This window comes from Dendropsophus ebraccatus, chromosome 5 (genome assembly GCF_027789765.1).
Source record: "Dendropsophus ebraccatus isolate aDenEbr1 chromosome 5, aDenEbr1.pat, whole genome shotgun sequence".
Taxonomy (NCBI): domain Eukaryota; kingdom Metazoa; phylum Chordata; class Amphibia; order Anura; family Hylidae; genus Dendropsophus; species Dendropsophus ebraccatus.
Window position 1 is genome coordinate 34,896,665 of NC_091458.1, and position 27,716 is coordinate 34,924,380.

The 27,716-nt window shown below is 41.4% G+C and overlaps 1 protein-coding gene across 3 annotated transcripts in view; it reads right to left on the bottom strand.

Annotated features, from left to right (window-relative positions):
• The window catches only part of ATP8A2 (ATPase phospholipid transporting 8A2), a 476,575-nt gene that overhangs the window by 226,291 nt on the left and 222,568 nt on the right, over positions 1-27,716 (bottom strand). For all 3 annotated transcript variants that reach the window (XM_069969843.1, XM_069969844.1, XM_069969845.1), the window contains 2 exons: positions 16,314-16,497; positions 9,393-9,503 (listed from right to left, as the gene is read on the bottom strand). In XM_069969843.1, the coding sequence (XP_069825944.1) occupies positions 9,393-9,503; positions 16,314-16,497 (295 nt within the window). The remainder of the gene's footprint in view (positions 1-9,392; positions 9,504-16,313; positions 16,498-27,716) is intronic.

Sequence of the window (27,716 nt, forward strand, 5' to 3'; positions counted from 1 at the left end):
CAAGGATCCAGTCCATTTGACATTTGGCAACAATGAAAAGCAGCGTAGATAACAGAAGGGAAACCTATGTCCAAGTCTCTCAGTATCAGCTAATGATCATGTATGAAAATCAAAACTATCCCAAAGGATCGGTATAGATAATACGGGTCACAAAAACAATCCTGAAATTCAGCCAAAGTAACATTTTAGTAAATGATTCTAAGGCCTGATGTGCCTGTGACTTCTGCTTGCATTGTAAACTGGAATTATTACCCAAACAGAACATATCATCAGTCAGGTCTAGATTATTTGTAAACCACTCATAAAACAACAGACCCTAAAGTGATCCGCTTCAAAGTCAGCGTTAACGTACAGATCGCCAAACGTCCGGCTGCTCTGCCTCTTTAGGGACGTTCCCAAATGTTCTTGCTGAGTCTGCAGCTGCACGGAAATAGAGCAGCTGCAGGAGGGAGAAGACGGATAATATAAGAACGACATGAACTAAAATTCTACCTGTAACTGAACTAAAAATTTAGCGCTAATAAAACTTCATTAACAAAATATTATTGTATTTAACCAGTGCAAGATCCTTATGCTCTTTAAAGGAGAACTCCGACCAAGACCCGCCCACAGTCCGCTGCTCCGGTCCCTGGCTGCTCTGTGGTGGTGGAAAGGGACGTGATGCTGGCGCTGGGAAGGTAAATGGATGTTATTGGTTTCACCCGCCCCCTTCCGGGCATTTAAAAAACAAAAGAAAAAGGGTCTTGGCCGTAGTTCTCCTTTAAAAAAAACATGGGTCTTAAATATGTTAAATAAGTTTTTTGCTCTACCCTGTTGTTACCTTTTTTACATTGAGGCTATATTCACAATATTTCAGCAATATTTTTGCAGCTATTTTTACGGAATTGCGGAAAAATATTAGTATTTTATTGTGAATTGTGCAAATTGTGGCAAAATAGCGCTAGTTAATGCTAATTAATCGCACATTAAATGCTATGTGTGAACAAAGCCTATGTCAGTAAGGGGGTGACACAGCCCCTCTGCTGCCACCAATGGCTTTGTGGGGAACTGCAGGACTTCTGAAGCCCTGCTCCTGACACAGATACATATCCATATCACTCTGCTGCATGCATTTGTTAGCAATACTGAGCAAAAGACTCCCTAAGCATGTTAGCATTAGAATAGACTGTACAGTAGTGCTTTAGCCACAGCAGCCTGTAGTAGATCAAGCAGGGATTAACAGTTATCACTATTCGCTCTGCTGACACAGACAGCTTCCCCAGTGTAATGTCTATTCTGATGCATTAGAATAGACTTCAGGGGAATGCTGCATGCAAAAGTGCTAGTGATATTTAAGTGTACCAGAACCAGGGCTTGAGCAGCCCTGCAGTTCCCAACACAGTCACTGGTGGCAGCAGAGTCATTAGTCGTTAGTCATTATTGCTGCCACTCCATGCAGAATTGTAAAAAAAAAAAAAAAAAAGCAAAATATTCATTTTCTTTAATTTAATTATACCCCTTTAAAGTGTGGGCTAAAATTTCTTCATGCTACATCTATAGTCCTAATCTCTATCCATGTAGCAATATGAAGGGTCGTCTGCATGAAAAAGGAGGATGGCAGACTTAAAAAGGGTTCCCAAAAACTGATACTTACAACTGTAAACTGGAATCCAGAGATCTCGTAGATCTCTTATTATTTTTGAAAGGTCAAATATTTAATAAAAGAAAAACAAAAGACAGCGCTCCATGGCACGGATCAGCTGGACTAAAAGGGGTGAAGGGATAGAATATGGAAACCCTCACCTGATTTATTAAAAATACCCAACGCGTTTCTGGAACCGTACCGCTTCCTTTTTTAAGAGTCATATAACATTACAGGAGAGACACACAACACAACTTATACCAAAAAGAAATAGTGATGTCAATAAAATAGGTGGAGCTACTCCAACCATCAGGGTTTAACTGCTAAAGAGCTGACACAAAACATATACAATTTATTAGTACTACAGCTGTAACTACATAAAAACATGCAAATAGCATAAAGGCATGTACAATTGGTTAGTAATGCGGATACATAAAAAACAGCGTACAAAAATATATAAAAAAGCAAAAAAAAATTTAACTTTTTTTTGTTGCTTTTTATATATTTTTGTACGCAGTTTTTTTTATGTAGTTGGTGATAATCCATAAAAACACATGGCTGATGAATGTCACTCTACGTGTAGCTCAAAGGGTATCACTCTCTTGGAAATTGCTGTACAATTTTTTACTGTCTATAACTTCTTGAAGACTTCTTTATTAAAATCTACCATGTTAACATCTCATGGAGAGGAAATAAGGAAATGATACTTGTAACTGATAGGGTCATTAATATGCATGTACTGTTGCTCGTGCTTTTAAACAAAACACATAGGACGTAAATGTGTATTTCTCCAAAAAATAGAAAAATAAACCAGTAGCGGGCCTGAGTCTGGGACAGCTACAATATTAGGGATTCTTTGAGGTACATTCTTTCTAGATCACCCAAGTTCATGCTTCTTGAAATACTTACTAGGACTGGAGAAAAAAACTGTCCTACTTTGCATGTTGTACAACACAGCCAAAAAATGTAAAATACTGAAAATCTTACTCCAATAAGCAAATGCTAAGAGCAAATACAATCTACTTATTTTCTGATAAAACCAAATTTTTTATTAATTGGCAAACATAACAAAAAATGGTTACTAAAAACTAATAAGATACCCTATACTCTTCTATCAGATATAAAAAAAAAAAAGTAGAGACCTATTTAAATAAAGTGTGTGGAGCCTTGAAAACTGTTGCTTTACATCCCTGTGGCCAACCCTGTCTCTTTATAGATCTAACCTTTAAATAGAAGCTGTCAGTTGGAAAAGACGTCCCAAACTGCGTACAGGGCTATATAGCTATGTAAGCAGTAAGGGTACTATAACACGGAACAATAATCAGCCGAATCGGCCCGATTTGGCCGCTAATCGCTCTGTGTAATAAATACAACGATCAGCCGATGACAATGATCATCGGCTGATGGTTGATATAGATTTGAACCGATAATTGTCGGGCGCCGACCGCGCATCGGTACGTGTAATAGTGGTGCGCGGCTGGCGACTGATGATATAGATTACCTATCCAGACTGCAGGTCTCCTCTTGCGGTCTTCTCCCCGGGTCCTGCATGCTCCAGCTTCAGAGCGGCCTATCTGAGCAGACAGGCCGCTCAGCCAATCACTGGCCGGGACCGCCGTGGCCAGTAATTGGCTGTCTCCGTGCAGCAAGGAGAGGTAATGTATATACAGACAGCAGAGCAGGAGCAGAAGGGGTTAAGGGGGAGGCTGCATTACAAACTCGCAGCGGTCTTTCAGTATGTAGTACTGGGACCTGCCAGGATCTTGACTCGTAGCTGATGTCACTGCAAAACTCGCAACGAGATTTCAGCTGTGAGTCTGTATGTGTGAACAGACCCTAAGACTATTCCTACTTTTACTGTGGTTGGCTGATTGCCTATATATGGCCAGGGCTCTTCAGAACACTCTGGTGCCCTGGCCACACCTTCAAGACACTTCAGAGCAGCAATAAAAGCATTTATTTGTAGGTGACTGTAGCCTCAGACAACTACATTACAGGTAAGAATAGTCTCACTGCTCCTGTAGCCATGTAAAACATTGAGACACGCTAGAAGATTAAGGATACGTTCACACGTACAGGATCTGCAGCAGATTTGAAGTTGCAGATTTGCTTTGAATCTAATCTGGCCATCAAATCTGCTGAGGATCTGCTGCAGATCCTGTACGTGTGAACAAACCCTTAGGGTGTGTTCACACCTACAGGATCTGCAGCAGATCTGCAGCAGATCCTGTACGTGTGAACAAACCCTTAGGGTGTGTTCACACCTACAGGATCTGCAGCAGATCTGCAGCAGATTTGATGCTGTGTTCAGTTATTTAAATGAAATCTGCTGCAGAAAATCAGCTGCAGATCCTGTAGGTGTGAACGCACCATTAAACAGTAAAACCCATGAGTTCAGACAACTTTCAACTTTCCAATTTATTAAACAAAAACAAAGCGCCACCCCTGTCCTCAGGTTGTGTGTGGTATTACAATTCAGCTCCATTCACTTCAATGGAACTGAGCTGCAAAACCCCCACCCAAACTGAGGACAGGAGAGATACTGTTTCCAGTAGAAAGCGGCCATGTTTTTCTAAGCTTGAACAACCCCTTTAAACACATGACAGTGTCTAAAGATGCCCATACACACAGAACAAAGTTGGCCATACAATCTTACTTTGGCAGACCAGTTGCTTTTTAGTGTATGGGGGTATCCCCAGATGGATGCCTTTTGTTCTCAAGGAAGATTAGCCGCCACCATAGGTGTAAGGCAGCAAGTTATTCCCACCTCTCCATTAGAATACATACATGCCCCCCTGAACTGAACACGCTACCTATGGGGGTAGGTAGAAGCCTTTATCCGAACTCCATATGTACTCATAGGTTATATGGAAAGGGGTTGCCCTGAAAGCACAGCACTAAAAATAAAATGGAAAAATATATTGTTGTATTATAGTATAGACAGTATATATAGTATTATAGTAGATATTATAGAGTGTTGTTGTTCACGTCGGATTTGTAAGTATTCCAAACTATGATGGAAGGAAATAAAGTGACCGCTCCTCATCCCCTAAACCAGACGGCTTAAAATTCATGATCATCCATTATCAGGTATAAAAAAGTTACAAAACCACGATTGTCAGGGAATCATCTTCTATTCCATAAAGTACTATGGGTATGTGGTAGGCTCAGAGCCCCCGGAGCAAGAGAGCCAGATGGTAGACAATCCTAGGTAAGTATTTTTATATACTCCCTATTTATATACGCTATACAACCAGACGTATATATCTACATGCTGTATATTTCTGATGGAATGGAAAAGCTCCAAAAATTAATTCCAGTCATAGCTCAGTGTTTCCAGGCTTTGGCCATCTCCCAAAATAGTCTGCCCTCTGACTTTCTAATGCTGCTCAGAACCCAATGCCTTGGCAGTAAACTGAATGAGACCACATAGACTCCCATAGTGTAGTTCTCTATATGTATTGGTCGGACGCCAGAGAAACGCATCCAGAAAATATTTCAGATTAGTCTTCCTACGTGCTGAGATACAGCGGCTAATAGATACAGAAATGTAGGAGCTCACAACTCTTCTGGGATGAAGATATGCTGATTGTATAGAACTGTGCATACCATAGTGCACAGTCCTGAAGGCTCCTTATAATTCATTCATGATGAGACCCCTATTCACATTAGTTTCACAACAGATTTTTTACTTTTCATCGACTATACCTGGTGTTAGGGCAGAGAACTATGGGTACTTACATAGCACAATGCCTGCTGGAGTGTTTTGAGATGTGATTTAATGCAACTTTTATATGCTTTGTATTGTGCAGAAAGTTTTTTCCACCAGCAACTGCGAATCTATCTATCTATCTATCTATCTATCTATCTATCTATCTATCTATCTCCTATCTATCTCCTTTCTATCATCTATTATCGATCTATTATCTATCTATCTCATATCTATTATCTATCTCATACCTTCCAACTTTTGCAAAGAGCAAAGAGGGACATGTGCGCCGCAGTCCCCATAGCCACGCCTCCATAGCAACCCTCCATAGCCACGCCCCCACAGCAACCCTCCATAGCCACTCCCCTACAGTCACCACATGCTGCAGACTGAATAGTACCCCATATATACAATCCCAATTATAGTACCCTATACAGTATCCAATCCCCCCATTATAGTGCCCCACATAGTATCCAATCCCCCCATGATAGTGCCCCACATAGTATCCAATCCCCCATATAGTGTGCCCTACATAGTATCCAATCACCCCATATAGTGCCACAAATAGTATCCAATGCCCCCATATAGTGTGCCCCACATAGTAGCCAATGCCCCATATATGCCCCAGATAGTAGCCAATGCCCCATATAGTGCCCCACATAGTATCAAATGCCCCCATATATGCCCCACATACTATCCAATGCCCCCATATAGTGCCCACATAGCACCCAATGCCCCCATATAGTGCCCACATAGCATCCAATGCCCCCATATAGTGCCCACATAGTATCCAATGCCCCATATAGTGTGCCCCACATAGTAGCCAATGCCCCCATATATGCCCCACATAGTAGCCAATGCCCCCATATATGCCCCACATAGTAGCCAATGCCCCCATATATGCCCCACATAGTAGCCAATGCCCCCATATATGCCCCACATAGTAGCCAGTCCCTCATAAAATGCCCCACATAGTATCCAATGCCCCCATATAGTGCCCACATAGTAGCCAGTCCCCCATATATGCCCCACATAGTAGCCAATGCCCACATAGTAGCCAATGCCCCCATATAGTGCCCACATAGTAGCCAATGCCCATATAGTGCCCACATAGCCAATGCCCCCATATAGTGCCTACATAGTATTCAATGCCCCATATAGTGCCCACATAGCCAATGCCCCCATATAGTGCCCACATAGTATCCAATGCCCCCATATAGTGTGGTCCGACCAGAAAAGCAACAAACCAGTAACTCACCTGTCCGCCGGTCCCAGCAGCTCCTCTCCCGGCAGAGCGCGCACTCCTGTCATCCTCCGGAGCGGGCAGCGGGGGACAGAGATGCAGCCTGCGCCGGGTGTCCTTGCAGCCTCTATAATTCATGATAGATGCCACAGGACGCATCCGGCGCAGGCTGCGTCTCTGTCTCCCGCTCAATGTTCATAAAAGATCATTTTGGGTGGTTGTCTAACAGAGGTTCCACTATATCCTGTATGTCTATTCTATCCTCTCCAGACTACCAATACAGTGAGCCCTATACAAAATACCACCTTACAGAGAAGACCATCCCCTTAACCAAACCAGATTTCCAAAGACAGATTTTTAGTCCATCATACATAATGCATAGTGCCTATTTTCTCTGAGCAGACCGCCCCCATGACCACTTTTTAATGCAGTTTTGGGTGTTTTCTCAAAAGACGTTTCATTGTAGATAAAATAAAAGAACAAGATTGACGATTTCTTCCAGGACATCTACCCTTGATATTTTACTCTAGGGGGAAATTACCATCCACTAATGATGGGCCTTCCCCTACACTGGGCTATACATGAGCAGCACTAAAATATAATAGATCACGCTGAGACCTGCAAGTACATTCCCATATTCCCACACAGCACTACTCCCTCCTCCCAAAAAAACAAGGGCAAATAAACACAGACGTGCTCCAGCCAGGAGGTTTATCAATTCACCCATGCCAAATGAGCGCTACGCAGGTATTCACAAGAACCCACTCTAAACAATGTGCTCACATGAATAGAAAAGAGTTGCACTAGGTTTATTTTTGTACAAGAAATTCAGCAGAAGTTCTGACTTGATCCTATGTCTGGAAGTGCTGCTCTTCCTGTTATAAGACATCTGCTGAGCTCGCTGTTATTATTAGCTCCCTGGAGCCGTGGGCTGCGTCCAGCTGCACCTACTTCACATTTTATCAAAATTAACTACAAGTAAAAAAAATATATTTCTATCACTGCTATACCTACACTGGAGTGAACCTGAATTTCTGGGCGTGATATGATGAGACTAGTGTATAGATAACTCCTTAGCATATTGAGGACACAGTGGCAGTCAAATTATCTCAGGAGGCCTGGCTGATCAAATATAAGGGAAACTTTTTTTGTGTGTAGAATCAGTAAGGGTCCTACTTCTGCTGAGACCCCCTCTGAGGACTCTGCCTCTGCCTTTACAGCCTCAGCTGCTTGGTACTGATCTCTATGATTTGTACTGAGCCTGTATGATTTGTCCCAGCAGACTACCTTGTATATGGTTTCCTCTCTCTCTCCAGCCTGCGTGAGCTGTCCTTCAGGGATTCTCTCCTCTCTGTCCACTCTTTAAGCAGTTGTGCAACCGCCTCCCTCATTACTGCTAATACTGTGAGAGCAAAGTCCTTGGAGTGGAAGCAAAATGGTAGTAAATTTCTAATAAAAACTATTTAAAGAACTGCTTAGTTGTTATGTATTAAACATAACACATGAATGATTAAAGGAGACCTTTTTAAAGGCGAACAAAGACTTTTCTTTTCTTTCAAATCAACTGGTGTCAGAAAGTTATATAGATTTGAAATGTAATTCTATTTAAAAATCTCAAGTCTTCCAGTACTTATCAGCTGCTGTATGTCCTACAGGAAGTGGTGTATTTTTTCCAATCTGACACAGTGCTCTCTGCTGCCACCTCTGTCCGTGTCAGTACCTGTCCAGCGCCTACTTTGGACAGTTTCTGTCACGGACAGAGGTGGCAGCAGAGAGCACTGTGCCAGACTGGAAAGAATACCCCCACTTCCAGCAGCTGATAAGTACTGGAAGACTGGAGATTTTATTATTTAGAAGTAAATTACATATCCATATAACTTTCTGACGCCAGATGATTTGAAACAATTTATTTTCTAGAGTTCCCCTTTAAGGCCTTTAAAGGAATCTAGCATTTAAAAATATGGGGTTGCCTTGTAATGTTAATGGGTTTGTCTGGTATTGCAGCTCCGCTCTGCTGACATGAATGTGGCTGAGTTGTAATACTAGATACAACCTGTGGACAATGTGAGGCACTGTTTTTGTAAGTTTTTCTGATCCTGTACAAATCCTTTAAGCATAAACGTCCTTATAAGCCTTAGTAATATGAAAGTATTGCACATACAGTACGAATTTCAGGATACTACTATACAAATTCGGCGACATAATTAAAATTTCAGGGTGTGCCCCAAACAACATTGTTGACAAGCTCTAGATGTGGTATGTCCATTGCGGAAGAGATCACTGCCTTCCTCTGACCCCTCCAGACAGCGAAGGTCACCAGTATCATTTCATCAGCGATATACATATCAAAGCAGAAGACGTTTTTCAAGTTGTATTTAGTAGCTGTAAGGTCTAGCCTGGGATTTATTCATGGATTTGTTAGCTGAACAGAAAGCATAACTGCACAGCCCTATGCCCGCCAAGATACAGCTATGCAAACTTGTGTTTGAAGTTGAAATATAAAGAGCTGGGAAGATCTACGGCCAGCACTAAGCAGCCTGGAATATGTGCCTGTACAATATTGTGGCAGCTGTCTTTACGCACTTAATGGATTTTGTGCTTGGTGCGTATCATTGTGAGCGCAGTAAGCCCAGCCATTTTTAGTGGGATCTGTGCAAATGATGTTAAGGAAACCTCCGCCACCTGATAAATGTCTGTGTCATTCTGGTTTGTTATACTTGGCTTAGGTTAGGGCCGAGCAGCGGACGTCCCTCGCAGTCTCGGAGACAATACTTAGCATGCTGCCTTGATGTTCTTGTTTAGTTTGCCATTAATCTTACCTCAATGATGTAGAGGACCACGTTCTTGTAGAAACAGTAGAGGATGCATTTGGTTACTCGATTATAACTCCAAGCTCCGTGGACTAGAAGAAGTTTCTCCAAATAGGAAAACTATTAAAAAAAAAACATGAAAAATTAGATGGAAACTTACATTTTTTTACCCTGTGGGACAATATCTTTTTTAAGCAGGGACAGGTAGAATAAATGTAGGAAGGTGGCGTAAGATTGTAATGGTCATTGAAGGGGCTGTCCGGAAAAAACAAAAATTGTCTCCACAACTGTGTGAGTAATTAATCATACAAATGTTATACCTAACCTCTCCGCTCCCCCACAGCTGGATGAATAAAAATCATACAAATGTTATACCTACCTCCTCCGCTCCCCCACAGCTGGATGAATAAAAATCATACAAATGTTATACCTACCTCCTCCGCTCCCCCACAGCTGAATGAATAAAAATCATACAAATGTTATACCTACCTCCTCCGCTCCCCCACAGCTGGATGAATAAAAATCATACAAATGTTATACCTAACCTCTCTGCTCCCCCACAGCTGGATGAATAAAAATCATACAAATGTTATACCTACCTCCTCCGCTCCCCCACAGCTGGATGAATAAAAATCATACAAATGTTATACTCACCTCCTCCATTCCCTTACAGCTGGATGAATAAAAATCATACGAATGTTATACTTACCTCCTCTGTTTCCTCACAGCTGGATGAATAAAAATCATACGAATGTTATACTTACCTCCTCCGTTTCCTCACAGCTGGATGAATAAAAATCATACAAATGTTATACTCACCTCCTCCGCTCCCCCACAGCTGCCATGCCAATGATCTCAGCCTTCCACTCAGCTTCTCTTCTTCCAGGTTATTTATCGTCCCGACCCCACAGGATCTACTTGTTCAGCCAATCAGTGACTGCTGTGGACACAGATAGGCTAAGCGGGTCCTGTGGGGTCGGGAAAACACAGGATCTGGTGGAAGTGGAGATCAGCAGGGGACCAGAAGGGTCTGGGTGGCAGCTGCAGGGGAAGGAGGTGATTCTAGAATTTTTATCACAACACAACACCGTGGCAATGGAGAATTTTTTCCCCCCTGGGCAATCCCGTAATGGAATACAGTGACTACAGCCGTAGGGATTATGTAGATGATCATAGTGCTGGTCTGCACATCACCCATCTGTTTAAATCCTGTTGATTTAAAGAGATATACCCATCTCAAATAGTATACACTTTTAGGCCTTGTCAAGTGAAATATTTTTTCAAATACATTCATTTAGCCAACTTCTTCTGATTTTCTTCTCTTAAAATCACCAATCCCTATTAAACAGAATTAGGTTACGGGTGTTTGGAGGGCCTGGCCTATATTACAAGGGGCTGCTGCCTGCCACCTCTCTGGGTCTAAACCAAACAAATTTGATGAACATCAACCTTTCCACTTTTTAACATATTTTTAAGGGGGTTATAGGGCTTTTTGAATGTAAACAGTTGAAAAAATGATTCAAAGATAAGTTAAACGTGAATAGCTAACTTAATCCAAGGTAATTTGAGTTGTAATACATTATTATTACTATTATTATTATTATTACTATTATTATTACTATTATTACTATTATTACTATTATTATTATTAATAATAATAATAATAATAAGGCCACATTCACAAAACATAAATTTTCTAATAATCATGGCCGTTGTTGCCGACTTGCAACAACGGCTATAATTAATAAATAATTTACATTGTGCTGCAGTCTATGGAATCACATCTGGAGTGTATACACATAGGGGGCGATTTATCAAACTTGGTGTAAAGTGAAACTGGCTCAGTTGCCCCTAGCAACCAATCAGATTCCACCTTTCATTTTCCAAAGAGTCTGTGAGGAATGAAAGGTGGAATCAGATTGGTTGCTAGGGGCAACTGAGCCAGTTTCACTTTACACCATGTTTGATAAATCTCCCCCATAGTATACACTCCGGACGGGATTCCTAGCGGACACAATGAAAACTGACATGTTAGTTTTGTGCTGCCGCTATTCACGGAATAGCATCCGCACAACCCTGACAGTGCAGACAATGGAGAGTGCGTCTCCGGCCACACTTTCCATTGTGTGCAATGGCGAATTGAGATGCAGGCGCACACGGATATGCCTGCATCCCAATTGAATAGAAATTAAGTTTATCCAACCGATACTGCAGTACTGGCCGGGATAAACTTCACTGACACTGGACGTTCTGTGACACGGCTGAGTCACAGAACGGCCGGTGTCTCACGTAGTGTGAATGTGGCCTAATAATAATAATAATAATATTAATATCTTAGAGGGGTACTCCGGAGAGAAAATAAAATCTATTATTCTACTGGTACCAGAAAGTTATGTAGATTTGTAAATTATTTTTATTTAAAAAAAAAATCCTGAAACCTTTCATTACTTATCAGCTGCTGTATGTACTGTAGGAAGTGTTTTATTCCTTACAGTCTGACTCTCTGCTGCCACCTCTGTCCATGTCAGGAACTGTCCAGAGCAGAAGAGGTTCTCTATAGAGATTTGCTACTTCTGATACAGACAGAGGTGGCAGCAGAGAGCACTGTGTCAGACTGGAAAGAATACACCACTTCCTGCACATACATATACAGCACATACAGCAGCTAATAAGTACTGAAATGCTTCAGTTTTTTTTTAAATAGTAAGTAATAATAATAATAAGTAATTTACAAATCTGTATAACTTTCGGACACCAGTTTACTGTATATATAAACAATTTATTTGCCCGGAGTACCCCTTAAAGGGCATAAAAAGTATCAAAACCACCTGGATACTTTTAACCTAATATAAAAAGGACTATGAAGAATCAAATGTAAAAAAAAAGCAGAAGCTTGAAGGAAGCATAAAGAAGTAACGTGAATGTGGTGGGTCACAGTACTCCCCATACTATAGTCATAATCCTATAGCCCTCCCTCGGTCATGTTACTGTAACAGATGAGTAACATGCTCTGCAATGCAGCCGGGAAGGTGCTAAGTCGGGGCAGATAGCAGAGAATCTCTAATATACACATTGCTTTCATAGGAGACAGATCGGGAGTTCATCTGGAAAGAATGCATCAGCAAATGCAAATGTGCTGTGACCTGAGTCTTAGCTGGGCTTTATAAATCATTAGGACCTTTATATACAAAAACAAAAGCTTTCCTTAAAAATAGAGAAAAAAAAAATATATGGAAAAATATCCAACACATCGCCAGCCATTTATACATAGGGATACTTAGGCATGATGGGAAATACGACTCTGCTCTTTCCTAAAACAGTGTTTTCCATATCAAACACTCTACATGATACAAGCAGAATTGATCCAATTCCTTTGACTATCTACAAATTGTAGTTTTCAATGAAAATGTCGGATCGGTGTAATAATTGCTAAGTGTGAATCCAGCCTTACAGAGAAGATTCATTTATAGGGTCATGGATCAATAGCTTTGTACAAATGCCGTACATTGATCTGCAGCCTGTGGCTACGGTCCTTGGTTACTGAAACATTTATAATACGCTACCATATGTGCGCTGTCTGTTAACCCATAAGCTGTAATATTCATATTCCCATTACATATATATATTAGAGATGAGCGAAGCGAATCTGGCGAATTAAAATTCGCTGCAAATCGCTCTGTTGTTTTGCTTCATTCTCTCAAGTGAATTCCCGCTGATTAGTTAGGAAATTAGCAAAAAACAAAATGGCAGCCGCACATGCTGTCTGGAACGTCACTTGGCGGGAGAAAGGGATTCAGCTGCAGGCCCCTCTGTGATGTCAGCACCTCCCCCTCTATATGAGGCGGCTCGCTAAAGGGGTTGGACACTTCATAGTAAAATTGCTCAGTGTACAGTATTAGTAACTGTACTCATTATACTTACTGACAGCAGCTCCCTATATAATTCATAGAGCTAATATCAGGCTCTCCTCCTCCAGGCTGCGCTGCCCTGCTCTGTGGCGGTTCTGTCCTTTAGATGGCAACATGTAGGAGCATGTGACCATGCCCCGCCCCCAGGTGTCCAACAATGAGCTTGTATATGCCTATGCAGGACACTGGGGGGCAGGGAAACGTCATATGCTCCTCCATGTCGTCCATCTTATGAACAGACTCGCCACAGAGCAGGACAGCCCAGCCTGGAGGAGGGGAGTCTGATTTTATCTATATGGGGAACACAGGGAGCTGCTGTTAGTAAGGGCTGTAAGTACACTTACTATTACTATACACTGAACTATTTTACTATAAAGTGGCCAACCCCCAGTAGCGGATTATAACAGGTCCTTTTCAGGGGGCCCATGATTTGCAAAAAATCTATGTTTTTTAACAGCAATTTTTCTCAAATCAGGGACTAACTGGCTGATTGACATTTTTTTTGACACTTTTACAGCAACATGCTTTAACAAATTTACCCTTCTGTAATAGTCCCAGTATTGTAACTACTATAGTTTTGGCTGTTTTAATGAAATTCATTAAGATTCCATTTGCAAATCTTAATGTGTTTGACGGAAAATTTGCGACGCTCGTGAAACGAATTTTCGCCTGCTTCGCTCAACTCTAATAAATATAATTGTGGAAAATAATACAGGCACCTTAAAGTGTGCATGCCACGTGCCAGATGTCCAATCAAAAGCTTTTATCAGTTTTCAGCAGAATAAGCTTAGCCGTAGACTCCTCTCCCTGCACTGGGTCTATGAGACCTGGATGACCCCATAGACTTGCATTGGGAGTTTGTCCAGGTCATGTGACACAGAGGTGGGAGAGAATAGCTCGATCTCCTGATTAGTCAGTTTCTGAACACTCTGAGGACCTCAACTAATACATTTAATAATTTAATAATACTTGATATCTCTCAATGACATATCAAAAGTTGTTTTTTTTTTTTTTTCAAATGACAGATACAGTTTAAAATCAATGGACACCTTGAACACCATATTAATTTTTTAAAACTAGTATTCTGTACTGATGAACTTGCTATAAATATATAGCCCTCCGATCTATTTTTTATGATCCAGAGCTCCAAATCCTTGGTCAAATAATAATAAAAAAAAAAATACTGTCTCCCATAGCTGCCACTAGAGGGGGTTTCAAACTAATGGCACCACTGCCAGTCATGTGATTGTGGGGTCCGTGTTCACATTAATGATGTACAGTAGTCTCTTTATTTCATTCCAGGTACAGTGAACGAACAAACCCAACTACTACTGATATAAGTGACCCCCAAGATAATAATTTATCCCATATCCACAGCACACTTGACGTGATCCCTGGGGTCCCCTCACTAGGACAGGGGTCCCTTGTCTTTGTGTGGATGGAGCAGTGATCAAGCAGTTCAGAGATTTGCTTTACAGCAGGTGGAAACTGGAGTCAGAAAATGACCTATTGATGTCTGTGGGATAGTGTTCTAGGCACGCGCTGAGAACCATGCAGGGGTCACTGTGCAAAGAGGTGGAGGAGGTGAGCTATGACTATCACCTACTGTGAATGGCGGAGGCTGAATTATCTACTTCCAGCTTTATGATATCATTGTAATACTGTTTATGATGATAAAAAAGATGACTGCTGTGAAGTGATATCTACAGAAAATCTACAGACAGCCTTCTCTAAGAAGAAGTGACAAGTGTGAAAGCTGAAAGATTACTGGATGTTTTTGCCTCTGGCCTAGTTGAGACTAGCTGCTCTGATGTCTCCAATACACCATACACACAAAAAGAATGGATGATGTTACCCTATAACTCTCTTGCACACCCTTAGAAGCAGTAGTAGAATAGAGGGTATTATAGAGCAGTATGGAGTGTAAACAGTGTAAACTGTGAATTCATGACTGGGGAAGATATAACACCTAATAGAGTCTTAAAAAATATTTTAGGCAGCATGTAAACCTAATCCATCAACAAACTGATCTGTGTCAACAGGGATTTTTTGGGGTTGAATGATGAGTTTGGTGGGTTATGAAAGGAATCTAATATGTGGAAAAAGAGGTATTATTCTCTGATAAGATATATTATAATGTTTCTTATAAGAAAAAAAGTATACTGTTTCTTGCATTCTTCTATTCTAATAATTTATGCAAAGTATGTAGCTAAGCTAATGACCATTCAAACAATAATGTGTCTAAAGTCCCAATCCCTTTAAGCTGACTATAGACATAAAATAGGCCAGGCAAGTCTTTGGCTGACAGCTACATTAACCATCTTTAAGGCGGCTGAGCTTCCAAGTTATTTCTGTAGGGGAGGGAGATAACAAATGATTTGCAGGGGGAAACACATAGTCGGACAGCTTAATCTACCCTCTCTGACCCCTGTACATCTACTGATGGGAGATGGTGTGGGATAGTCCACATATACATTAGATCTTCTGGAAAATAATTTGTTATGTATCTCTTGTTTCACAGCACCTTGACTTGAGCCACCACAATATAGCAGTAGTAGTAGTGATGAAATCAATAGTTTAGTAACTTTAGTAGCCAACCTACTCAAGTGTGGGTCTGGTGGAAATATAGATCATTTTTTTCTCATCCTCTATAAACTTCAGTAGTCATAAATTGCTCTACCAAACCAGAGAACACTGTCCAGGAGGGATATATATTATATTTAGGAGGGGAGTTTAGACAAGAACGTCCAGAGCGGCGCCTCTCCCCTGCTTCTTCAAGACCCACATTTACTTATAAGAAATGTAATCCCTTCCAGACATTAGGAGACAGCGTTCCACTGCCAGATAGAAAAAAATAAAGGCTAAAGGAAAAGGCCATCCAAGGTGTCGGCTTTAGGGTTTTTGGTGACGGCAATGATGATATCCCCACAAGATTTGTGTTAGATTCAAGGGATGTCTCATGATACATGTATCAGATCCCTCTGTCATCAGTCCACAACAGCTGCTCATATGAGCTCCTGACCTGAGCTATGGAGTAATCGGAGGAGTTGGTTGCCTGCATGCCCTCGTTCCCGCTGATCCCAACTCCGACGTGGGCGGTCTGGATCATTCCTACGTCGTTGGCACCGTCTCCGATGGCCAGCGTGATGGCGTTTACATGTTTCTTTACCATGTCTACAATTTCGGATTTCTGCAGCGGAGACACTCTGAAAGACAGAAGCAAATACGTCAGTCAGCTACCGTGAAGTTACAAATTAAACGTGTCTATCTAACGTGACAGCTGTAAACCAGATTTAGACCTGCCCAACCTGCACTTCATGGAAAATGCTCCATAATACATATTGCAGATGTCAAACAATGTGTTTAAAAAAAGTCTTTGTATTCCAAGAGGTTTCCCCCCGCTAACACTTTTCCTATAATAAGCATTTCATACTGTGTTATAATGCGAGCAACTTCCAAAACTAATTCCACGCTCGGCAGAAGTGTGAGATATCATTTCAGAACCCTGACACAGCAGCAAGGAGCGCTCCAAAGTATACCGCCAGAAATCAGGTGGGGAACATTAGGAGATTTCACACCGGCAACAGGAACTCTTTACTGCATGGTAATAAGTAGTGTAATTGCTGAAGACAGAGATATAATGGATAATAAATAGGACCGTTTACCCGTACGATGTAAAGAGCGGAGAGATTGGCCAACTCCACCATCAACAGGAATGTTCTGATTATCCAAGCGCATAAGTTCTATGACTTATGGGCCCAGTTCCAGATAGTTCATGTAAAGGATCCAGCACCCTCAAATACTGCTTAAAAAAATAAACCTTATTCATATAAGCATAAAAAATATTGGCACATAACTGATGCATTTTGGGTCCCTGTAGTCACATATTGAAGTGATGTCTGCTCATGCTTCATTAGGAAACCCAAAACCCAAGTGCCATAATAAAATGTGGCCACTTCTCCATCCGTTTTTGGCTGAGGAGTATCTCTGAACAGTTACCATCACCATAGAGGCTGGGTTATAGAGTAGAGTTCCTCTAGTTTGGGTGTTTGGTGAGATTAGGTGTCCTCTCTGTACTGTAATTTGTTTTGGAAAGAAGGAAGTCATTCACTCCCAGGCACCCCTAAACAATAATTAATGTTATTTTTTAAGGCATTTTCCAGAATTTTTTTTTTTTAATTTTCTTGCAAAAACAGTGCCACTCCTGTCCTCAGGTTGTGTGTGGTATTACAATTCAGCTCATTTTGCTTCAATGAGACTGAGCTGCAATAGTACAACAATGGTGTTGTTTCGGGAAGAAATCAGCCATGTTTTTGTAGGCCTGGATAACCCCTTTAAACAGCATCTGTCACCACTCCTGACTGACCTGTCTGTTATATCAAATACTTTTAATGAGCATGAAATAACAATTCTGAATCCAATTGGGGGGGGGGGGGTGTCCCTACACTGACAGTGTCCAATCAGAGCTGATAATAGCAGACTGTATGGGGACACCCCCCCAATTGGTAACACCCATTTGGCTATTTAGTCCAATATTTCTAGTAAGAATAACAGAGGAACGGCACATCACAGAGCTATAGGAATAGGTGATCCAGAATTGTTATGTCATGGAGAATAGATGACTTTACTAAAACAGACAGATCAGAGGTTGTGACAAGTATGATTGGCATAATAAAAACTTAAAAGAGTACTCCATTAATAACAAGCCAACCCTGTCCACTGGTTAAATGATAATTGTTAGATCAATGGGACCCCAACCTAAATTAAAACAGGCTTGAAAATAGTGATGGTTTCAGAACTTCTAAAAAAATTTAAAGATCAGTCCTTTATTACATATCCAAGTTAAAAACCTTTCTGCTGTTTCACGCACATGCACCCTTAGCCATGAAACCATGATTAAGCATGCATGCATGCGCATAAAACACGTTGGTTATACTGAGCAGAAAGGTTTTTTAACTTGGATATGTAATAAAGGACCTTTAATTTTTGGGGTGAGTGCTGGAACCATCCCTATTTTCAAGCTTCTTCTGGACTCACGGTTGGCCGCCATTGGATCCATGCACCATCAGAAATGAACTGTCATCATATGACATAATCGAGGTGAGCAGACTATCACTTTTTAAAAAAAAAATTTCATCACTAAAACAGGGGTCCCTCGTTTTAAAGGCGGATGAATAGAGTAAATATATCTCATAGCACAGTTTTTCCTATAATTTTACAACTCATACAAATTTAAGGTTCATTCATAAAATAGCTTTTTCTTTATACCTTTATGACCAGCTGTATCCATACTAAGACTTTGATGGGCACTGTCATGAAAAAAAAAACTTTTGACATGTCAGAGAGACATACTAAAAAAAAAAAAATGCTGCAGCAACCTGCAAGTGTCAGGACTCACCATATAAACGATGAGTCCTGAGTTGCTGCATAATTTTTCGTTTTTGCCTGTATGTTAGCCACAGCACCGTGCATTGCTAGTGGATTGCTGGCTATATTTTTTTTTCTTTTTATGTCATGTCAAAAGACATGTCAAAAATTTTAATCATCCAGGTTCTGACTGTTCAGACCACGGCCAAACAGAGCAAGCGGGGAGAAGTCTGCGTGCTGCATGTTCACTCCTGACTCTGTGTTCTTTTCTGGCCCGGTCAGCCTAATAGACTTAAATTATGTGGCCAGGAAAGAGCGCACTGCTCATGCCGGGGTATATGCACACGGAGTAATTCTTACTCCTCCGTGCTTGAAGTTCCACCTGTCATTGACATGTCAATTATTTTGGCAGACAGCTGAATCCAACCGACCATAGAATGGAGTCTATGGAGTCGGTCGAGAGGGAATCAGGAGCGTGTGAGGACGAGCGACAGATTCCGCACCGAGTTTTCCGCAAGAATTACTCTGTGTGCATATACTGTACGCTCTCTGTGAAAGTTTCTTTTTCTCGTTCAATAATTTTTATTGAAGATTTTTTTAAGTAATATAAAGATATTGCAAACTTAGTAACATTTGGAAAAATATTCACGTTATGAGGTATAACAAGTATTCCTGAGATCAATTGAAATATAACAGAAAAACAAAAGAAGTCCAACAGCACCTTGGAGATTCTCCGATAATGGCCAGCAATAAGATGAAGGATGCACGCAGGTATGCTCACAATCCTAGGTATGAGCACTACGAACTTCAAAAGAAAAGGTTTCCCACAGCATCCAGGATAAAAGTAGTGTGTTTATTCACACATCAGGGTACACAAAAAATGCAACGTTTTGGCCTACTGGCCTTTGTCAAGCATGCTTGACAAAGGCCAGTAGGCCGAAACGTTGCATTTTGTGTGTACCCTGATGTGTCAATGAACACACTACTTTCATCCTGGATGCTGTGGGAAACCTTTTCTTTTGAATAACATGAAAAGATGTCCCAATTTTAGGACCAAAAACAGAAACTCAAAAAAGAAGTGAAAGTTTCTTTTTTATAACAGATACTCTTTAAGCTTTGCGGCAATCAGAAGAATGGTTCCTAAGGATATTCATGGGGAGAGGTCACAGGTTGTTTGTTTCCAGAGTTTGCAGGAAACAGTTTCTTTTAAGTCCAGCAAGGTGCAAAAAGACATATGCAGTGAAACCAGAGCTATAAAGTCCCTTCAAGGAAGACAATTTATGGTCCCTTTCTGCAGACTGAGTTTATCTTTGTGTTTTCTCGGGTAAGCACCGATCAAACTCTCCACAGTTCATTACGGATAATAATCTAACACATAGGCCTTCCTGCCCTGTAACACTTAGCCGCCATTGTGTGTATATCTGGTTTGACTATCATTTTCTATTGATAAATACCTTGTTATAAACTTATTTGCCAAAAAAGGCCAGGCTTAGCCCCAGGTGTGCCAAGACAGCGCTCCTGAAATGGGTTCCAGATGAATTCTGAAATAACAAAACCTGCAAGATGACATTCCCACTTCCAGAGGCACCAGGGTTATTATTCCTCCAGCCCAGTCAATTTGTTTCAGACGGCTTTTGATAGAGTAGTTGCAATCCAGTCACTGCCGGTTGCCGCTCAGATGTTGGCCTCTGCCTTGTGTAACATTGTGTGGTTACGGTTACACGGCCTGGAATGGAAATGCTTCACACCTGAGAGGGTGCAGGACTGTGCTGTGTGAACAGTGTGAACACCTTCCTCCTTCCTATTTAATAACACGGTAATTATATGGCCAGATGTATTGTTGGGTTTCCTTTAAGGACGTCTTATGGGAACAAACTTTTTTTTATTTACTTTTGCAAAAATGCAATAGAATCCGTCTTAATTTTTTATTGCAAAGCCTTTGGGTACCAATTATGGATATTGTGTTGGTGTTATGGCTCGTACATATGGAATTGCACTTTTTACACTTTGGCACAGGTTTTCTGTACAAACAAAAGTCTTGGACTTAAACAAAACATGGTCTATGGTAGATCAACCAGATAACAATATCCCAGGCTGTCTACATGGCTGACGTGCACAACAACTGCAACGTCACTGGAATGGTATGTATATGACCCTAGGTTGCACCATAGACACCTCATTAATGGGAAACTCCAGTAAACAGAGACTTGTAATAAATCGAGAAACTGCTGAATGTTTCTGGGCCGATGTAAACATTAAGCGTTTTATATCTGGCTGGCTGACTGTTTGATAGAGCGATTGTATTATCAATATCGGAACTTGCCTCGATAATAGAGTAAAATGGTAAAATTTATCCTTAAAGTCAACAGGACCCACCGATTCTTTGTTGATGCATGATGTCGGTGAAGAGAAGGGTTGGGTGCGTTGGATTTTCACTATCTGACCCTTTTGTTCTGGTAGGCAATAGGGTTGGGTGTTGGCCTGCCTGGCCAGAAAGGGGTTAAATCTTGTTTAATTAGGGCTTGATCTATAGGCCCTCAAACACACCAAGAATCTTCCTTTCATTCAAAACACATGAATACTTGGCTAAGTTGTACTTTCATGTTTATGGGGGGACTTGGAGAGAGACATTTGTCTTATGAACAAAATGTTTGGCCACATGTAGACATACACGTATATCTTATGCTGAATGATATTCAGGCACTTGTGTAAAAAGAAATATTCCGCTGGGGCGTAGTGGATTGGAAAAAAAAAAACATACCTAGCCCCTGTCCCCCATTGCTCTTGTTCACCTCCATCCAGTACCCCAGTCTTCTCTCTTCTTGCTTCCTTCGAGGTGAGCGCCTGGGGGTGGGACTTGTTGGCTCGGCCATTTACTGGTCAAGATGGGACATTGCTGAGCTGGCAGGTCTTGCTCCTGAGTACAGAAAAGAAAACATCTGCGGACCAGAAGAAGGAAACAGGAGCTGCAGAGGAGCAATGAGGGACTGGGGCTAGGTAAGTATTTTATCCACCCCCAGCAGCGGATTATAATAGGTCTTTTTCGGGTGGTAGCCCTGGGCCCTGAGCTCCTGGGGGGCCCATGGCCACCCAAAAAGACTTATACTTTCAGTGGTGTATTGTCTCCGGGCTACAGTTCTGCCATGATATGCAAATAATCACTGCTTTTTTACCACAATTTTGCACAAATCAGGGCATCATGACATTATCTATTCTGTAATATGAGCACCACGCTAGTGCTACCATAGATACAGTGGGGTGGGGGGGGCTCAGGCTTGGTGAACAGCCCATGGCCTATAGTAGAATTAATCCACCCCTGCCAGCAGCATATTAATTTTTTACACTTGGGCAAGAATACCTCTTTCATGAACATGGATGATTGTAAGGAGAACAATTGTTCATTGGATAAACATTTATAACAATGATTGTTTTAGCTTTGCCGACCAATGTATGAAATCTGCAAAGAAAACACCTCAGTTTGACATTTTTAAATCAAAGTCGGACGAAAGACCTTTTGGTCTTTTTTCTCTACATGAAGAATCTTTCTTGCTAGTTTGTGTCCGGTGTCATTGATCATGTATATCCGACTTGAACAACTGTAGTGGCCAATATGGACTGTAATTGTGACTGCTCATAAAATGATCATTCATTCAACCATAAATCTGCTGTCTAAGGACTACCTAACTTGTCTCTCTGCTGGACTAGATGACCGTCACCTGGTGAATACCAAAATTAATTCTGCATGGGCATGTTTTCACAAAAACATATGTACACTTGTATACCTATACACTTCTTCCACACTTAAGAAGTCTAATAGAATTTTTATTTTAATAGGGACCTTGAATTACGCCTGTTACCCAACCTATTATAAGAAAAAACCACAGGAGTTATTATTCTAGTTTGCATACTTCCTATATGTACCCTCCAACCTTATAGGTTTTCATATGTCCCGTATTCACTACACTCGCTCACAAAATGTCTGTAAAAACCGCGGACTGTCTCTAGGCGTCTCTGGCGGCATAATAGCGCGTGCCATTGTGTTTAGGAAAGAAGGTCTGGAAATTGTACTGAGCAAAAGGATTGTTTTAATTGTGCCTCGCAGCAAAACTATTGGTTTTATTTCATTCCAAAAACGTGCCTGAAGCCTTTGAAATGTTTATACAACGTAAAGCTTTATTTTTCACATATAACATTCACAAAAAAGAGACAAACTGAACTCCAGACGAACAGACTTCTACTGGAGGCAGAGGTTAATGTAAGGCACGTTGTTCTGTACATTACAAACCTGCGTTCTGGGACAATTTCATTCATACAAACTATTTGTTACCATCTGTCTATACATTGAAGGGATATTAGTATTTTAAAGATTTATAGCGGCCCCGATAGGAGCAGGTCTACAAGTGAAGTCTATAGGGACAGCTGCCACCAGCTGTCTGCTGGATATAAGATGGAAAGACCCTTTAAACCAAGGATGGAAAACCTTTGGTCCTCCAGCTGTTGCAGAACTACAATTCCCATCATACCTGGACAGCCGAAGTTTTAGTTGTCCAAGCATGATGGGAAGTGTAGTTTTGCAGCACCTGGAGGGTTTTCCGATTCTATATAAAAATCTTAAAGGGTAGTCCTGACGTGAGTCTTTTGTTTTTTAGCTATGGCCGGGGAGGGGGTGGATGAAGGCAACAACGTCAACTTACCTCTCCGGTTCCAGCGCCGGGTCCCACATCTCCTGCCACTGCCGCTGAATGGCTGAGCGGGCTGGAAACATCACACCTCAAGCCGCATCACAGACCAGGAAACGGCCGGGCACCGCAGACCAAAGAAGCGCAAGTGGATATCATTGTCTTCATCTGCCCTCTTTCCCAGCCATAGATAAAAAAGCCCTCCCATCCAGAGTACCCCTTTAAATCTTCCAAAGCAGTAGCATATCCCCATGAAAAACCTTTACTTGCTCTGGACAGAGGTGGCAGCAAAGAGCAGTGTGTCATACTGGAAAGAAGACACCACTTCCTGCAGGACATACAGCAGCTGATAAGTACTGGAATACTGGAGATTTCTAAATATTTATTTAGATTTGTAATTTACTTCAGTCTGACACCAGCTGATTTGAAAGAAAAAAAAATCACCAGAGTACCCCTTTAAACTTAAAGGGATTTTTAGTTGTCATGATAACTATAACATATCAAGAATGCAAAGGACATATATGTTTGGTCTTTCCAGTCCCCCTATTAGAGATCAAACACATCCCAGTGACTACAGTGGGACTTGTATAAGTCAATATACTGTGATCATATTCCTCAACAATTACTTCTTCATCATTTCTAATAAAAGTAATTTTGGCAGGCTTCCCCGTGACTAAGTTCTTTCATATCCCTGCTCGGACTACAGAGGTGAGGCTGCATTATAAAGAAGGAAATAATGTTTCTTCTCTCTTATAGCTATGCCAGTTCAATATTTGACCAAATCATATACATTCAATTTATAACAATGTTTTTGCTTATTTAAAAGAATTGTTAGCCGCACAAGATGTTTTTTTCCATCCATCCATCCAACCATTGAATTTGATTTTCTTTTCTGTTATACTTGGTTCACAGTCTAGAATGGTCGCTAATAATTTAGATTATCCAGCTATATACACTACCGTTCAAAAGTTTGGGGTCACATTGAAATGTCCTTATTTTTGAAGGAAAAGCACTGTACTTTTCAATGAAGATAACTTTAAAGGACAACTCCGTCGAAAAAATTTTTTGGCTTATTTAACACACATTACAAAGTTATATAACTTTGTAATGTGGTTTAATACCCGGTCTGGCCCCCTTCCCCCACTTTCCGACTCCCGACCGCCCCCACCCCGGAAGTTAAAGAATGTATACATTACCTATTACGGTCGTCACAGTCCTCTTCTCCCGGGGCGGCATCTGGTGACGGGTGACGTCAGAGCTGGGGGGTGGTCCGGGTCTTCTTCCTCTTCGGCGTCTTCATTGAGAGTGAATGGGAGAGAAAAGGCTGCTGGTGCACATGCGCATCAGCAGCCTTTTCATTGGCTGGAGCGCATCACATGGCTTCCAGCTTGCTCAGCCCTGATTGGCTGAGCTTGCTGGAAGCCATGTGATGTGCTCCAGCCAATGAAAAGGCTGCCGGTGCGCAAGCGCACTGGCAGCCTTTTCTCTCTTATGGACCCGGAAGCAAGAGACATCGCTGGACGGCGGACGCAGGTGACGGTGAGGTGGACGGCGGGCGAATGGAGTGGCGATCGTCACCGGAGGGATGGTGAGTATGGTGTCTGTGTGTGTCTGTGTTGTTTTTTTTTGGGGGGGGGAGTTGTCCTTTAAACTAGTCCTAACTTTAAAGAAATACACTCTATACATTGCTAATGTGGTAAATGACTATTCTAGCTGCAAATGTCTGTTTTTTGGTGCAATATCTACATAGGTGTATAGAGGCCCATTTCCAGCAACTATCACTCCAGTGTTCTAATGGTACAATGTGTTTGCTCATTGGCTCAGAAGGCTAATTGATGATTAGAAAACCCTTGTGCAATCATGTTCACACATCTGAAAACAGTCTAGCTCTTTACAGAAGCTACAAAACTGACCTTCCTTTGTGTTTCTGGAGCATCACATTTGTGGGGTCAATTAAACGCTCAAAATGGCCAGAAAAAGAGAACTTTCATCTGAAACTCAACAGTCTCTTCTTGTTCTTAGAAATGAAGGCTATTCCATGCGAGAAATTGCTAAGAAATTGAAGATTTCCTACAACGGTGTGTACTACTCCCTTCAGAGGACAGCACAAACAGGCTCTAACCAGAGTAAAAAAAAAGTGGGAGGCCGCGTTGCACAACTAAGCAAGAAGATAAGCACATTAGAGTCTCTAGTTTGAGAAACAGACGCCTCACAGGTCCCCAACTGGCATCTTCATTAAATAGTACCCGCAAAACACCAGTGTCAACATCTACAGTGAAGAGGCGGCTGCGGGATTTTGGGCTTCAGGGCAGAGTGGCAAAGAAAAAGCAATATCTGAGACTGGCCAATAAAAGAAAAAGATTAAGATGGGCAAAAGAACACAGACATTGGACAGAGGAAGACTGGAAAAAAGTGTTGTGGACGGATGAATCCAAGTTTGAGGTGTTTGGATCACAAAGAAGAACGTTTGTGAGACGCAGAACAAATGAAAAGATGCTGGAAGAATGCCTGACGCCATCTGTTAAGCATGGTGGAGGTAATGTGATGGTCTGGGGTTGCTTTGGTGCTGGTAAGGTGGGAGATTTGTACAGGGTAAAAGGGATTCTGAATAAGGAAGGCTATCACTCTGCAACGCCATGCCATACCCAGTGGACAGTGCTTGATTGGAGCCAATTTCATCCTACAACAGGACAATGACCCTAAACACACCTCCAAATTGTGCAAGAACTATTTACAGCAGAAGCAGCAGCTGGTATTCTATCATAGGTAATGGAGTGGCCAGCGCAGTCACCAGATCTGAACCCCATTGAGCTGTTGTGGGAGCAGCTTGACCGTATGGTACGCCAGAAGTGCCCATCCAACCAATCCAACTTGTGGGAGCTGCTTCTAGAAGCGCGGGGTGCAATTTCTCCAGCTTACCTCAACAGATTAATAGCTAGAATGCCAAAGGTGTGCAATGCTGGAATTGCTGCAAAACGAGGATTCTTTGACGAAAGCAAAGTGTGATGTAAAAACAATGTTATTTCAAATACAAATCATTATTTCTAACCTTGTCAATGTCTTGACTCTATTTTCTATTCATTTCACAACGTATGGTGGTGAATAAGTGTGACTTTTCATGGAAAACACAAAATTGTTTGGATGACCCAAAACTTTTGAACGGTAGTGTATATTATCCAATTCATTATCAAGATGATATCCAGAATATCTTTAATTTCTCAATTAGTCCCTCTTCTTGGACCCGTAAAAGGTGGTTATACAGATGTCCCACGCCGGATATATTGAGCCTCTCAATATCAGCTCTCTCTGACCTTTTAGACGACCAGGGATGCCCTTTAAGGATATATATCAACAAAACTGAATATCCCTACCCATCATAGCCCCCCCCCCTACTACACTTCATACACTCTTAAATGCTTCATATCAGCAGGTCACAGCCCTCACAGGGATCATTATCATGGACAGAGGAGATAGCTGTGAGATCAGAGCCCCCAACTAAGGTAATCTCTATTATGTATAAAAAGTTGGTTATCCCATTCCCCAACACAACTCCGGGTCTGCATACGTGTCTGCATACAAGAAAAAAGCTACAAAATAGTCAGCAGGTGGTACAGGACCCCTGACACATATGCATTTTATTACACTAATTCTTCAAACATATGTTGAAGATGCAACATAGATAGCAGCAGATATCTGCATGTCTGGTGGTCCTACCCCACAATAAAGTCCTGGTGGGAAGCAATTATCCAACTCTGCAATACCATTTGCAAGACTCACCTGAAGTCCTTCCCCGAAATAGCTTCAATGGCCCACTGTCAAACTGGCACATTAGAGTACCAGAAAATCATTTGGTGGGCCCCCAGCTTTCTATAGGATTCCCCTAGGGGAATCCGCCCCAAAGAAGTAATATGTCATTTCTTTGACGGAAAGCGGATCTGCGGCAGAAAATTCTGCTCAGAAATTTTGCAGTGTGAACAACAGAGTGGAAATACCATTAAACACAATGGGACATTGCCCTGTTCATATTTTATGGGAGGAATTTCAAGCAGAAATTAAAGCCAGATTCCTCTTCAATTCTTCGCCTATTGCTCAGTGTGCAAGGGCCCTATGTGTAGACAACATAGTTCTGGGAAACAGCTGATCAACTGGCCGTCGATACCCCGCCAACCTGATATTGATGATCTTTCCTGAGCATTGAGAAGGTGGCATCAATGTAAGCAATCTTCTAATGCAAGTCCTTTAGGCTCACAAAATAGGAACTTACATTTAGAGCCTTTTTTTTTTATTTTCCAAAGATAAAAAAAGCAATATTCTGCATTAGGTTCACTTTTATTTAATGGTTAGTTAACTAATAGTACTGGTCAATAAAGGATTAAAAA